The sequence below is a fragment of the Streptopelia decaocto genome, assembly GCF_964273445.1.
Source record: "Streptopelia decaocto genome assembly, chromosome: 4".
In the NCBI taxonomy this organism is placed as follows: Eukaryota; Metazoa; Chordata; class Aves; order Columbiformes; family Columbidae; genus Streptopelia; species Streptopelia decaocto.
In genome coordinates, this window is record NC_138658.1 from 27,772,459 (window position 1) to 27,786,648 (window position 14,190).

At 45.5% G+C, this 14,190-nt stretch overlaps 1 protein-coding gene across 1 annotated transcript; it reads left to right on the forward strand.

Moving 5' to 3' along the window:
* Positions 1-393: 393 nt before the first annotated feature.
* On the forward strand, positions 394-13,226 carry LOC309439089 (UDP-glucuronosyltransferase 2A2-like; the record flags this gene model as incomplete). Its single annotated transcript, XM_082051218.1, has 6 exons — positions 394-1,126; positions 9,121-9,269; positions 10,618-10,749; positions 11,171-11,258; positions 12,010-12,229; positions 12,950-13,226. 6 exons carry the CDS (start codon positions 394-396, stop codon positions 13,224-13,226), a joined length of 1,599 nt encoding a protein of 532 aa, XP_081907344.1.
* Positions 13,227-14,190: the final 964 nt, after the last annotated feature.

The window sequence follows — 14,190 nt, forward strand, 5'->3', positions numbered from 1 at the left end:
TCCCTGGAGACATCCCAGGCCAGGCTGGATGGGGCTCTGAGCAACCTGATCTGGGTGAAGATGTCCCTGCTCATGGCAGGGGGTTGGACTGGATGAGCTTGGAAGGTCCTTTCCAACCCAAACTATCCTGGGACTCTACAATTCTACCCAAGGAAAGGAGCTATCTCAGGGGAAAACTAACAAGGTAGAAGGCAAAAAGGGAAAAGTTAACACAAACCATCCTTTTTTGTCCTTTCAGACCCAAAAACAAATGTGGATTTGAAAGACCCTACCTGTGCAGCTGCAAACTCCTGCCTTTGCTCAAGGTGCTTTTAAAGAACCATCTGCACACAGAGGTGGAGTGTTCCCAGTTGGAAAGAGATACTCCTGGGTTATCTAGCACTTAACCCTACCATGGCCACAAAAGCCACCAGCTCTCAGAAATACCTCCAGCTGCTCCTTCTTCAGGTCACTCTCCTAGGGCCTGTCTCCTGTGGGAAGGTATTGGTCTGGCCAACAGAAGGTAGTCACTGGCTGAACGTGAAGATAATTATACAGGAGCTCATCCACCGCGGGCACAATGTCACCATCCTGGTGTCCAATGCTTCCCTCTTCATTAAACCTGCTGAGGCCACAGAGAAGTTTGAGGTCTATAACGTGCCCTTTGAGACAGACACCGTTGAGAACTTGATCGGGCATGTAGTGGCACTGTGGCTGGATAACAGGCCAACCACCTTGACCTTCTGGCAGTTTTACAAGGAGCTGGGAAAACTATCAAAAAACTGGAACCAGATGAACAGGCTGATGTGCGATGCGGTGGTAACCAACCAAGAGCTGATGGCCCGTCTGCAAGAGTCTGTTTATGACCTGGTGCTGTCAGACCCCGTGACCCCTTGTGGGGAACTTGTGGCTCTCAAGTTGGCCATCCCCTTCATCTACTCACTGCGCTTCTCCCCGGCCTTCACCCTGGAGAGGCACTGTGGGAAGATCCCCACCCCACCGTCCTACACACCTGCAGCCCTGTCTGAGCTCACCGACAGCATGTCATTCAGCCAGAGAATAAAAAACATCTTGTCTTATCACCTGCAAGACTACGTTTTCCAGAGCTACTGGGGAGAATGGGATGTCTACTATAGCAAGGTCCTAGGTAAGCCTTCTGCTGCTTCACTTCTCATTAATCTGGGGCTAGTTCTGTTTAATCTCTTCATCAATAATCAGGACAAGGGGATCAAGTGCCCCCTCAGTAAGTTTGCAGATTACACCAAATTGGGTGGGAGTGTTGATCTGCTGAAGGGCAGGAAGGCCATACAGAGGGATCTGGACCAGCTGAATTGATGGCCTGAGGAGGTCAATTGCATGAGGTTCAACAAGGCTAAGTGCCGGGTCCTGCACTTGGGTAACAACAACTCCATGAACGCTACAGGCTTGTGGAAGAGCGTCTGGAAAGCTGCCCAGCAGAAACAGTCCTGAGGGCACTGGTCAAGGAATGGCTGAACATGAGCCAGTGTGTGCCCAGGTGGCTAAAAAGGCCAACAGCATCCTGGCTTGTACCAGCACTGGTGCGGCCAGCAGGCCCAGGGCAGTGACTGTGCCCTGTACTGGGAATTGGTGAAGGTCGAACCTTGAATCCTGGGGTTGGTTTTGGGGCCCTGCAGACATGAAAGACCTTGAGGTGCTGGAGTGAGTTCAGAGAAGGGAATGGAGCTGGAGCACAAGTGTGATGGGAGGCAACTGAGGGACCTGGGGGGTTCATCCTGGAGAAAAGGAGGCTGAGGGGAGACCTTCTCACTCTCTGCAACTGCCTGAAAGGCGGTTGGAGTGAGAGGCAGGGGGTGAGTTTCTGCTCCAAAGTAACAAGCAGTAGGACAAGAGGAAACAGTCTCCAGTTGCACCAAATGAAGTTTAGATTGGAAATTGGGAACTATTTCTTACCAGAAGGGGTTGTCAGGCATTGGAACAGGCTGCCCAGGGCAGTGCTGGAGTCACCATCCCTGGAGGGGTTGAACAGATGTGGAGATGAGGTTCTCAGGGACACAGGTTAGTGCCTTGGTTGGGTTAATGGGTGGACTTTGTGATCTTGAGTGTCTTTTCCAACCAACATGATTCTATACAGCCTCAAAACCTGCAGAGGTAGGAAATTGGCAGGGTTGCAAAGTCAAGGTCTGAGGGAGGCCAGCAAGAAATTTGTCATTATATGTGGAAAAAGGAATGAGCCACCAGGGTCCATCAATCACAACCACCCCCCTGGCAGGGTGCTGTGCTGTTATGCCACTGTATCGAGACAAGGATCAGTGGTCATCTCCATTGATGGATTTGACATTCACCTTTTTTTTTTTTTTTTTTTTTTTAAATGTGGAGGTTGCAGCAACATCCACACTATATAGGGGCCTCAGCCAGGAAAGCTCACATATTTGCCCTCAAGTGTCTGCTTTACTCATCTTTCCAGATTACTGTGACAAGGAGGGGAGGGCTGGTGAATTACAAGCCAACCCTGCCACCCTCCATAGCAATACTGAAATGCATGGTGGCTTCGTAGACTCCGCTTCCATCCCTGGGCATATGAAACCAATCCTCTCCACACAAAACCCGTTTTATTTAAAATATACCCTCCACCCATGAGCAAACAGTGAAAGCAACAAGTCATTCGTCACAGGATTTTCTTCCAGCCTGTTTTGAGTAAATACACAGAAAAAGGTATTTAGGTAAGCATGAGTCACATGTGATCAGCAGGCCCTTTTTCCTAACCTCACATTGAACTTGTGGAAAAAAGGAGCACTTCCAAATCCCACCAGGTTCAATTGCCTGCAAACACTTGCAGGCTTCAGGACTCCACAAGTACACCAAGCTGTTGGCCTGTCTGCAGCCGAGGAGGTATCTCACGTTGTCTCACAGCCCAGCTGCTTCCATCACCCTGGAAAGGATGCTCTAGGCAGCACAGAAGGAAAAACCTGGCACAACAACATGATTAGGAAAACAGCAAACACCACAGGAGCCCAGCAGTGATGGTTTTGGGCACAGTGAAGAGGGCTTACATTATTTCTTAGAGGCACATCAGAAGTATTGACCACCAGTAAAACTGTTTAACAGATTTTCAGGCTGCACTTGTGCATTTTTGGCACCTAGTAGCAGGTAGGACAGTCCACACCATCACCTGCCAGCCCTGGCCTCCTGTGATGCATGCTCTGGAGAATGTAAGTTCATATGAGGAGAGTATGATTTGATACTGGAGTCACCTACCATGGAGTTTCATTCACTTCAGGGACAAACTTGTAAGCTGCATCCCTGGATCACCATCTTAAGCACACCATGAACTGACACTCAGTGGCTTTATAAAGCTAAGCATGCCCACACGGTGGGTTAACATGTCCATCCTCTCTTTGAAACACAGAGGAGAAGTCACATCTTCTACCAAAAAACAAAACCCCAAAACCCACAGAGACCATAATTAGACAGGCACAACAGGACACAACCCTTCTGGGACCAAGCCCCACAAGGCTCACCGCTCTCCCCGCTACTCCAGAGCAAGCCCATCTTCCAGCTTCAACACATTCCTGACCACCAGATGGCATCGGCTGGCCCCAGCCACCCTTTTACCCCAGGGAAAGACACAGTTATCCAGGACGGGATTTCACACCAGAAGAAGGCAGCATCACACAGGCCCAGCCCAGTGTGAAGTCAGCCCACAGGGACACTTTCACACAGGGCTGGCGATGGCTGGGAAGGAGGTGACAGTGCTGTGGTTGTTGGCTGTGTTGGGTTGGGGGTCTGGGGGGAAGGTGTTGGTGTGGCCAGCTGACAACAGCCACTGGCTCAACATGGACTGCATACTCCAGGAACTTGTGGTGCGGGGCCACCAAGTGACCGTGCTGCTGCCTTCGTGCTTCCTCATCCTCGACCCCACTCAACCCTCACCTTTCCAGTTTGAGGTGGTTAAGGTGCCGATCACCAAAGAGGAGATGGCTGCATCACTAGAAGAAACTTTTTATTTCTTCTTTTACAAGGAGAGAACACTACCTGCCTGGAAAAGTATTTACGAGGCAATTCAAATTATGTACAAGCTGGAGAATTTAACCAAAATCATTTGTGATGAAGTCCTGAAGAACAAAGCACTGCTGGAGAGGCTGAGGACATTCGGCTTTGATGTTTTCTTGATAGACCCACTGGTGCCCAGTGGGGAGCTGGTTGCTGAGAAGCTGGGGATCCCCTTTGTGTACACCATCCGCTTCTCCATAGGCAACACGGTGGAGCGGCACTGTGGGGCACTCCCGGCACCTCCTTCCTACGTCCCAGCCACCCTCAGCCACTTAACAGATAGGATGTCCTTCCTGGAGAGGCTAAAAAACACCTTTACCTACACCATACTGGATATGATGTACCATTACGTTCTCTGGGGAAGCTGGGATCAATACTACAGTGATGTTTTAGGTAAGGCTGCTCTTATTTCCACATATTACACCTGCTGTACACACTAAAGTTCTCAGAACTTAAGAGTGAAGGCACAAATTATAATTAAAATATCCCTGAACTCTTCGCTCTCCAGAATTCTTGTGCGAAATCAAATGATCCAGTTAAATACAAGCCTTACCTGTTTATTTACACTGGTAAAACAAAGTCCATACAGATATCTTTGGAGTAGGTAAAACACTGCTAAAGCCACAGCAAACAGGACTCATGAGTCATGGCCATACATGAATCAGGACAAAGAAAAGTGAAACACACCCACTAAACACTACTACTGAATTAAAAATTTTGAAATAGAAATTAAAAATGGAAAACTACATAGCAATACTACCTTATATTTCCGCACAGCACCCTTCTCACTCCCTGGCTCAGCTGGAAAGGAAACGTAAAGGCTTCCTCTGGTCTACTAAAGGCTTGGGAGAGCAAATGACCCTGCATGCCAGGAAAAGTGGATACAACTGAGACCAAATTTGCAGTGACAGAAGGCCCTCAGCAGAGTCAGGGCTTGTTGGTTTTCTAATAATATTTAAAAGAAGTGTTAGAAGTTAGCTGTGTTTATTTTTTCCTATAGTTGTATAAGTATTTTCACATTTTTGTTTGAAGTATTTATTATTATGTTTAAAGGAAGCAGGATAAATATAAATGTTGGACAGATAAAATTGATATTATTTTAATGTGAGGTTCTACATTTTTATTTATTTTTCACTAGTATGATGTAATTTTGCTGTGAAAACTAAGTTGTCAGGAAATCCTACTATTATCACATTTGGCAGAGGCTACAAAATCTTGTGTTGGGAGGAGCACTGTTCATTGATGCCTTGTGTAAGTCTCAGGCCTGCTTAGATTTTGTGTTGGCTTTTTTATTAACTGTAAAATGTGAGGTTTGGCATTTAAGACGCAAATCAGTGCTCCTCGCTTTGTTTTTCTCTCTGGCAGCAGCCTGATGCTGGAGTTAACTCTACCAAGACTTCTTCCTTTCAGCAGTGTTTTAGGTGAATCACTAGTTGTGAATCACTGCAGAACACTTTTCACCTAGTGAGGAGATAAAAACTATACCTGACTTTACAGGTAGGTTTGTTCTTACAGGGTGAGGAAGCAAATTTAGGCTGGACTCAAGTGATAATACTGGGCTAAATGTTGTAGCTGCTGGAAATGTCTCACGGGCTGCTCAAGTGTTTCCACAGCCTGAGTTCCCGCTTGGTACAGGCAAGTGGAACTTCACCTTGAAGATCTGGTATGAGACATATGACATACTGGTTTTGGCTGGAATAGAGTTAATTTTCCTCATTGTAGCTTGTGTGGGGCTACAGTTTGGATTTGTGCTGTAAAGAGTGTTGATAACACAGAGGTGTTTTAGTTATTACTGAGCAACGTGTGTGCAGCATGGAGGCTGGGGGTGCACCAGAAGCTGGGAGGGGACACAGCCAGGACTGCTGACCCCAACTGACCAAAGGCATATTCCTCCTGTACCACATGATGATCTGCTCAGCAAAAAAAGTTGGTGGGGGGAAGCTGGCCAGGGCTGCTGTCACTCAGGGACTGGCTGGCCATTGTTTGGCTGGTGGCCAGCAAATGTTGATTTTGCACTACTTTTCTCGGATTTTTTGTCATTGTTTTGCTCATTAAGCTGTCTCTGTCTCTTCTCACGGGTTTTCTAACTTCTGCCCTTCTAATTCTTTTCCTCTCCTCCTGTGGGGGAATGAGTAAGTGACTGTTGTGCTTAGGTGCCTACCAGGGTTAAACCACAACACTGCGCAAGGGCTTCTGGGCCTCATATGCTGCAAAAAGCACTTTGTGCTCAGCAGAACCAGGAATTGCCTTTATTTCAAGAACTGGAGGAGACCCCAGCACAGGATTTGCTGCTTGCCTAGCCCTGCTGTGTATGCAGTTTTGCTTTCTGACATGCCCTCTTACCAAGCTTGGCACCAGGCAGATCTCACTTACTGGCTGGCTCTGATGTGCTGGCACACAGGAGCAGTGAATTGCTCCCAGCTTGGTCAGACTGCGGCTGTACACAGACTGCTGAGATGAAGGGGCCAAGGCTCACCTGGCTGCTGTGGACCTGCATGTGCTGCTGGAGCACTGGCTTTTGTGGAAAAGTGGTAGTCTGGCCCACTGATGCAAGTCACTGGATCAACATGAAAGTCCTACTGGAAGAGCTTGTTCACCGGGGTCATGAAGTGACTGTGCTGGTGGCTTCAAGCAACCTGCTCATCAACTACCAAGACACCTCCTCCCCCTTCACCTTTGAGGTCCTGCAAGTCCCCTTTTCCCAGCAGAGCCTGGATGCTCTCATGGAGGACTTCCTCAATTTATGGCTGAATGAGGCTTCTAATCTCTATTTCTGGGAGAAAATGCAGAGGCTGAAAAAGGACTTGGAGATCTTTTCCTACATATCAAAGCAGACCTGTGACACCTTGGTGATGAACCCTCAGCTGATAGCAAAGCTGCGGCAGGCCAAGTTCGATATTCTGATCGCTGACCCCCTGGCTTTAGGTGGGGAGCTCGTAGCGGAGATCTTAGCAATCCCTTTTGTCTACAGCTTCCGCTTCTCTGATGGGAACGTGGCAGAGCGGCTGTGTGGTGGGCTCCCGTCCCCACCTTCTTACGTGCCTGCTAGCACAAATGGGCTGACAGACCAGATGTCCTTTGAGGAAAGACTACAGAACTTTCTTTTCTACCTTTACACAGATTTATTTTTCTTGAAGTTTTGGCAAGATGAATGGGATGGGTACTACAGTAATGTCTTAGGTAAGGCAGCTGTTGAGTGGTCTCTGCTCTTGCATAGGTTGTGCCTTTTGAATGTTTTGGGAGCTCAATGGCGTTGTCTCAATATATTCTTTCTTAATGGCCAGCAGAGATGGTAATCCTGTTTGGGTCATATGGAGGTTGTGCTTTCTTTTTTAGGTCTGGTCTGGTCTAACAGACATCAGTGTGGCTTTGCTCTTGTTCCTTTTTATGGTCTTTATGGCACATAGTTTCAATTTTTGCCAGTGACGATACTGCTGCTCAGCTCTTCCAGTGAGTTGTGTGCCCATTTTAGTACTTATGGAGGAATTTGGAGGACCGTTCTTAGCTCTTCATTTTGATGATAGGTACTCCTGCAATTAAGATAGAGCAGATAGAGGCTGGAGGGCAAAATCATTCTTTAACATAGTGTAAGGCCCTGGAGAGACAGCTCCATTGGCAACACAGGGATGGAGTTAACCCTGTTCTGACTAGGAACACTGGCTGACTTTGGGCAAGTGCAGACCATAAAAGCACACTTGGTCCACATTGTGTACATTGTCTGGAGGTACCGCCTTACAACCCTGCTTAGTACATGATGCTAAGCCTGAGTTTCTACTCTCCAAGAATAAACACTAAGAACTGTCACCTTCCCCTTCACCATCCAGAGTTTGAAATAATCTCCTTAAACTATATAAATACCTGAAAGTCCTGTTCCAACACAGTACAGCTCATGCTCGAGACAAAGTCTATCAAAGCGACCTTTGGAGTTCAATGGACTTTGAATCCTGCACAGAATATCTGTGTTTAGGCAGATAACAACTCAACAGCAAGCACAAGGACGTTTATCCTGTTGCACCCGTTTTCCCTGGTTTGAGTTTTCCTGCCATGTTAAGACTTAATTACACCTTCCTATCACTCTAGTTGTAATGCAAGCTTAATATTCACTCCAGTAAGTTTCTAATTGCCTCATTACTATTTAAGTTAAAATAATAAAAATGTACTAGTGTCAATTTTAATGCTGATCAAGTAGTATAAGAAGATGCCCTACAGATAATTTTTCTTTTGTTGCTTATTTTGCTTGGTTCCTGCTTGCATTAGTCTGGCTGTGGACAACCATTAACCAACACTTCTAACCCTTTTACTCCCCAGTTACACTTTGGTGGGAAAATACTGCAAAGACAACTTGCAACATGTACCTGAAAATAGGTTACTTTTCCAAATGAGAAGCTATAAAACTGTGTGGTGTTTTTTGTTTGTTTGTTTGTTTGTTGTTGTTTTGTTTTGGTTTGGTTTTTTTCCCATAGATTGATTTTGAGAGACACTGGATGTTGCACAAAATTACACTGAAAGCATCTAGTTTTGGTCAAATTCTCTCAATATGTGTTGGAAGGAGATAAGCCAGTCACCAAGAAAAGTAGGGTTGACTGAACCTGGCTTTTATTGTAGCCTGAGCAGCCACCGACTGAGTCACCATTTGAAAGATGCAACAGAACTTTGTTTAAAACCTTTCTTTCTCCTTGACTGCTGATCATCGATTTGTGATTATTTTTTTTTTTTTAATTTGGAACTAAGTTTTCTGTGATAGTTCTCTTCCTGTGCTTGTAGTAATAACCCACTTTGAGGTAATGAAGTCGTTTAGCAGTACAAGAATGGCATTTCTGTAACACAGGAACTAAACGTTTCCCACTTACTCATGTGCTGCTCTTAATTAATCCTGAAGGTTCAAAATCCTTTTGAAGATAGTATTGCCTTGTGGCAACCTGCCAAGGCCAAACACAGGGTAGGGCAAGGAAGAGGTCTGGATTTGTCCATGTTTTAATTTCATGCACGATTTGATAGACTACACTGACTGGGAGTGCCAAAAGACAAAGGTAAGGCTCCTGTTTCACAATCTACAGCAAACAAGACCACTCCTGTGCATGTTGTAAACCCCTTGTACCTTGCCCATAGGAAGGCCCACAACCCTGTGTGAGACAATGGGGAAAGCAGAGATCTGGTTAATCAGAACATACTGGGATTTTGAATTTCCACGCCCTTTCCTGCCCAACTTTGAGTTCGTTGGAGGACTTCATTGCCAGCCTGCAAAGCCGTTACCAAAGGTATCCTGACTTGGTTCTGCCATTGGTTGGGTATCTGCCTCGCTGAACAAAAACTGTTTCTCTCCCTGATCATCACCCATGCAAGTCGTGGCCTGAGAAAGCTGACTTTTGAAGAAGGTTCTCTGCTGCCGGTGTGGAGCACAGAGCTATTTAGCAATTTGTCCTGCTTTGTGCAAACTGAGGGCTGGGTTTACAGCTTGCTCTCTGAAAAGATGAGAGCTGACATCACCCGAACCAAAGGTGGTGTTTATTTTAGGAAAAATAGGTGCTATCTCATAAGATTCATTTCTATGATAGAGACTTGCAGCCTGTGGTAACATTGAAACATTCAACACAAAAAGGCTCTATGAAGGGACAAATTCTTCAGGCAAAGCAGAGTTGAGACTTGCAGAAAGAGACTAGGTATAAATGCCTTTTCTACTGTTGCTTAGTTTAAGACATCTTAAGGGGAGTAAAATGCTCAGTCTCCAGCTTATGGTCTGATTTGACTGGAAATACTAAGGAGGCATTTGAAACTCCCAGATATTGATGACACCAACATGACATGCTCAGGTCTACATTATTGCTCCTGTAGGAGCCTTAGAGGAGACAGGGTAATTTCAATGCAAGTTGTTTACTGAAAAAACAAAACAAAACCAAAAACCTTGCAACTCTTCCTCCCTCTCCCCTGTAGCAGGGCTTGAATCGGGGGAATGGATAACTCTTCCCTTCTGGATGATATTGCTCCATTTCACATGACACTAGCTAAAAAAAAAAAAAAAAAAAAAAAAATCAGGAAGACCTATTGGTCTGATTTATATAAAAGCCACTCAGCAGTACCTGCTGTATTGCAAGCAATAGGAAAATGGATGACTAGCAAAGTGATGGCACCAACTTGATGCATCAGGATGCTGCAAAGCCCTGCCATTTTTCAGCACTCCTTCCCACGGATTTGTGAAATGAGAAGTTCTTGTTCTGGGAAAATACAGAATCTCGACTGGCTGTGCTAGGGAGGGTGTCACAGGGTACAGCCCTGTCACTCCCCTGCCAGGATCCATTCCTGCTCCCTGTGCTCTGGAAGAAATGTGTCCTGAAGCTGCTTGACTTGCTTTCTAAAAGACACCTGTATCACCTGTATCAATCAAAGACATCCTGTCACCTGTATCAATTTGTCATGCTCCTTCTTGGGGACAACCTGTCTGTTTTGTACAAGGTCAGGTCTATTTTAGTAATGCCCTTCTGTCAGCAGAGCTGCTCATATACCCCGATCATCTTCTCGATAAGCTAAAAAGATTATTCTCTCTGTTGACAGAAATCTGTATAATCTACAATGCATAATTACTCTTAATATGTTTTCTGCCTCTCCTAGGAAATGGAAGAATTCGTTCAGAGCTCCGGGGAACACGGCATTGTGGTATTCTCTCTTGGGTCGATGGTCAACAACCTCACTGATGAAAAAAGTAACATCATTGCCAGAGCCCTCAGCCAGCTTCCACAAAAGGTGAATTTTCTTTTTAGTCTAAACCAGCTTGCCTTGTTTGTTTTTTTTTTGTCACCCTGGGTTGCCTTCAGCGAGCCTTTGATGTTTCGACCAGCCAGTTTTTTCATCTGCATCTCTGCTGGATGTGCCATGGCTGGGAAGTTGGGCTCTGCAGAGAGGCAGTTTCCTCACTGGGAGTTCTGGTGTTTCCATTCCTCTGAACCAAATGACATGGAGGTGCGTCCATAGGCCGGAGTAAAAAAATCACTTAATGTGATTTTTATAATGAGCACATAATAACCAAAGAGCTAAACTGGAGCCTAAGCTATTTGAATTACTGGGAAAAGGTATGTGGGTTGGAGATAAAGACCTACATTACATGTAATAATACAGAAGAGCATGTCACATGCACTATGTTTATCTTACTCTTCCTTTGTTCAAGGTCCTCTGGCGGTACAAAGGGAAAAAGCCAGAAGCTTTGGGGTCAAATACCAGGATTTATGACTGGATACCCCAAAATGACCTGCTTGGTGAGCCTGAGTCTATCTGTGATCATTGTGCCCTTGGAAAAACTGCTTCCTCCTTTGTTTTTCCACTAAAATGGCTTATTTGGTGATAAGAACCACATAGTGCTTGTGGTGACAGTTTTGCAGCTTAAGCAGCTGAGGTTTGCTCTTGGAGCCTTTATTTCCTAGCCTGCCTTGGGCTTTAGGGTGAGTGGCTGTAAAAGAACGATAGAACAGCCTGATCTGGGTGAAGATATCCCTGCTCATGGCATGGGGTTGGACTAAATGAGCTTTGAAAGTCCCTTCTAACCAAAACTATTCTATGATTCTATGGATCTCTAAAGTCAAAGGCCCTGTCTTACAGAGCCCAGTGGCAATTGTCTGGAAGGGCTAAGAACCACCCATGGGCAGCAGTAAATATCAAAATAGCCGTGTACTCTGCAGCTGGGTTTAGCCTCTGCAGTCTTGAAAATGCTTGACCCAAGACAGGCTGCAGCAGGGGACTGTTGTGAACCTGAGACGATGCAAAACTGAGAACTGCACAACAGCAGAAGAGCTGAAGTCAGTCCGAGCTAGTCTGGAGGAACATGCCAATTCACATACTGCATTCAAACAAGAATGTGTGGAAGCCAAGTGTCCCAGCTCTGCCAATCCTAGGGTCGGGGCTGTTCCCTTCTCTAGCAGTGCATCTCCCCAGGTAGTTTGCTACGTTTGTGTCCCAGCAAATGCAGCCTGCCACAGCTTTGTCACACGTGACTTTCCCTCCCTGCTCCAGGCCACCCCTTGGCAAAGGCCTTCCTTACTCACGGTGGGACCAACGGGATCTACGAAGCGATCTACCATGGGATACCCATGGTTGGGATTCCCATGTTTGCTGACCAGCACGACAACATCGCTCACATGAGGGCCAAGGGAGCTGCAGTGGAGCTGGATTTCAACAGGCTGACAACGCAGGACCTTGTCAATGCACTGAACACAGTCATCAACAATTCCACGTGAGTTTTGTTCTTGCCATACAGCAGGAGGAGGTTATTAAAACCTTGGGCTGTTTAATGTGAGAAATTCTGCTGGCTCTTCCAGGCACCAAAAATACTGAGTGGTTGGAGTTTGGGTTTCAGATGAAAACCATCCTGAGAACTAGCATCTCTCAAAAAGGAGAGATCAGTAATTTGATTTCCTTGTACTACATTTTGTGATCCCTTTGAGACAAATAGTTCTTGGAAAGCCCAGAGCAGCTCCTGAGAGTTTTCTGCTCTGTCTCCCTCCCATATTCTCTGTCAGTCTAAATTCTCTGGAGGCTCTGGCTGACAATTTTACTTGTATTAGTCTCCTCTGTCTGCAGCCACAACAATTCTTTCTCTTGGCTTCTGAGTTATAAATATCCTTAGGTTATACTGGAACAAAAAATGCTGCAAATGTTTTCATGTTGCTTTTTTTAAAGGAGTGTTTGAAATAATTTTGAGTAACTTTTCTTTGCAGAAGATTGGCTTTGTCTGTTACTGTTTGCAACCCAGCTTCATGGCTTCAAGCAGATAGAAGTAGATTAGTAGATTTGATCAGTCTCAAATATATTTAAATAACACTGATGAAAGCAAAAGCAGGGCTGTTTACCTTCCTCAAGAAGACTGTCAGTTGCTGAATGGGTTGTTATGGGTTGTTTCAGGAATTGGTGACAAATCTCTGGGTTTTTTGTTGTTTTTTTTAATTTTCTCCAGCTATAAGGAAAATGCCCTAAGGTTATCCAAGATACATCATGATCAGCCAATCAAGCCTCTGGACAGAGCCATCTTCTGGGTTGAATTTGTCATGCGTCACAAAGGAGCAAAGCACTTGAGACCAGCCGCCCACCATCTCACCTGGTACCAGTACCACTGCCTGGATGTTCTGGTGTTCTTGCTCACCTGTGCAGCCGTTGCTGTCTTCATTCTTGTCAAATGCTGCTTATTTTGCTGTAGGAGATGTGGCAGGATAGCGAAGAGGAAGAAAGACTAGACATCCTGTTCCCACCAGTGCTTTTTCGCCTCCTAGGCTGATTCAGCAAGGTGTTTATGCACATTCCTTGGTAAATAAAATTATTAGGAGGTGCTTATCATGAAGCACTCTGTTGAATTGAGTCATGCTGAAAAGCTGTTGTGGGGTAGAGCTGCCTGCTTAGCCAGCAAATTCCTTCTGGCATAAATCAAACTGAATTATAGTTGCTTTATCCCTGTTAGCTGATCACATGGGGTTCCTAGAATGGTAACTGCTGCTTTAGCATTTCAAGTTTATTTTGGTATAGTTCATAAATTCAGCCTTGCCTGTGTTGTACTGCGAGCCCCCAAATCTGAAAGTAGTCTCCTCACCTTAGATCTGCCCTCTCCTGTAATAGCTCTTTCCAAATTGGACAGTGCAGCTAAAGTCACAGGCTGCCAAAAACAGCCAAGATGATAAAAAACTGGGAGCTGCAAGTGGCTGGTGAAGGCTGGATCACTTTTTTACAAATGCACTATTTGGGGAGTGAGCAGAGACCAGAGTCCTAAAACAAGCAGGGAAACTACTTTTCTGAGAACCATTTCTCTTTTCCATTCAGTATATGCTTAGAGTCATACTGCACGGGCAGTTTTGCAGCACTACAGGGGTGTGAAAACAGCTTCTGTGTGGCAGCAGCTTACCCATCTTAACCCACAAATGCCTCTGAGCTACATTACCTGAGAAATGCAGGAAAACCTCTAGAGATGGAACATGCCAGCAAGTAACATCACATGTGTGAATGGTGCAATAGTCCCTTGCCTTTCCTGAAATACTGAGAGGGAAAATAATGCTCCTCTTGGCTCAGAAAAGAGTGGTAGTACATGCAGAACTTGCTCACGATGCACTTACTGATGAAAGCTTACTAAAACAATGCTAGTTTAGCCCTCCTATTCCAGGTAAGGCTATTCTGTGGCCATGTCAGCTTACTCAAGAAAGAACTTGCTCA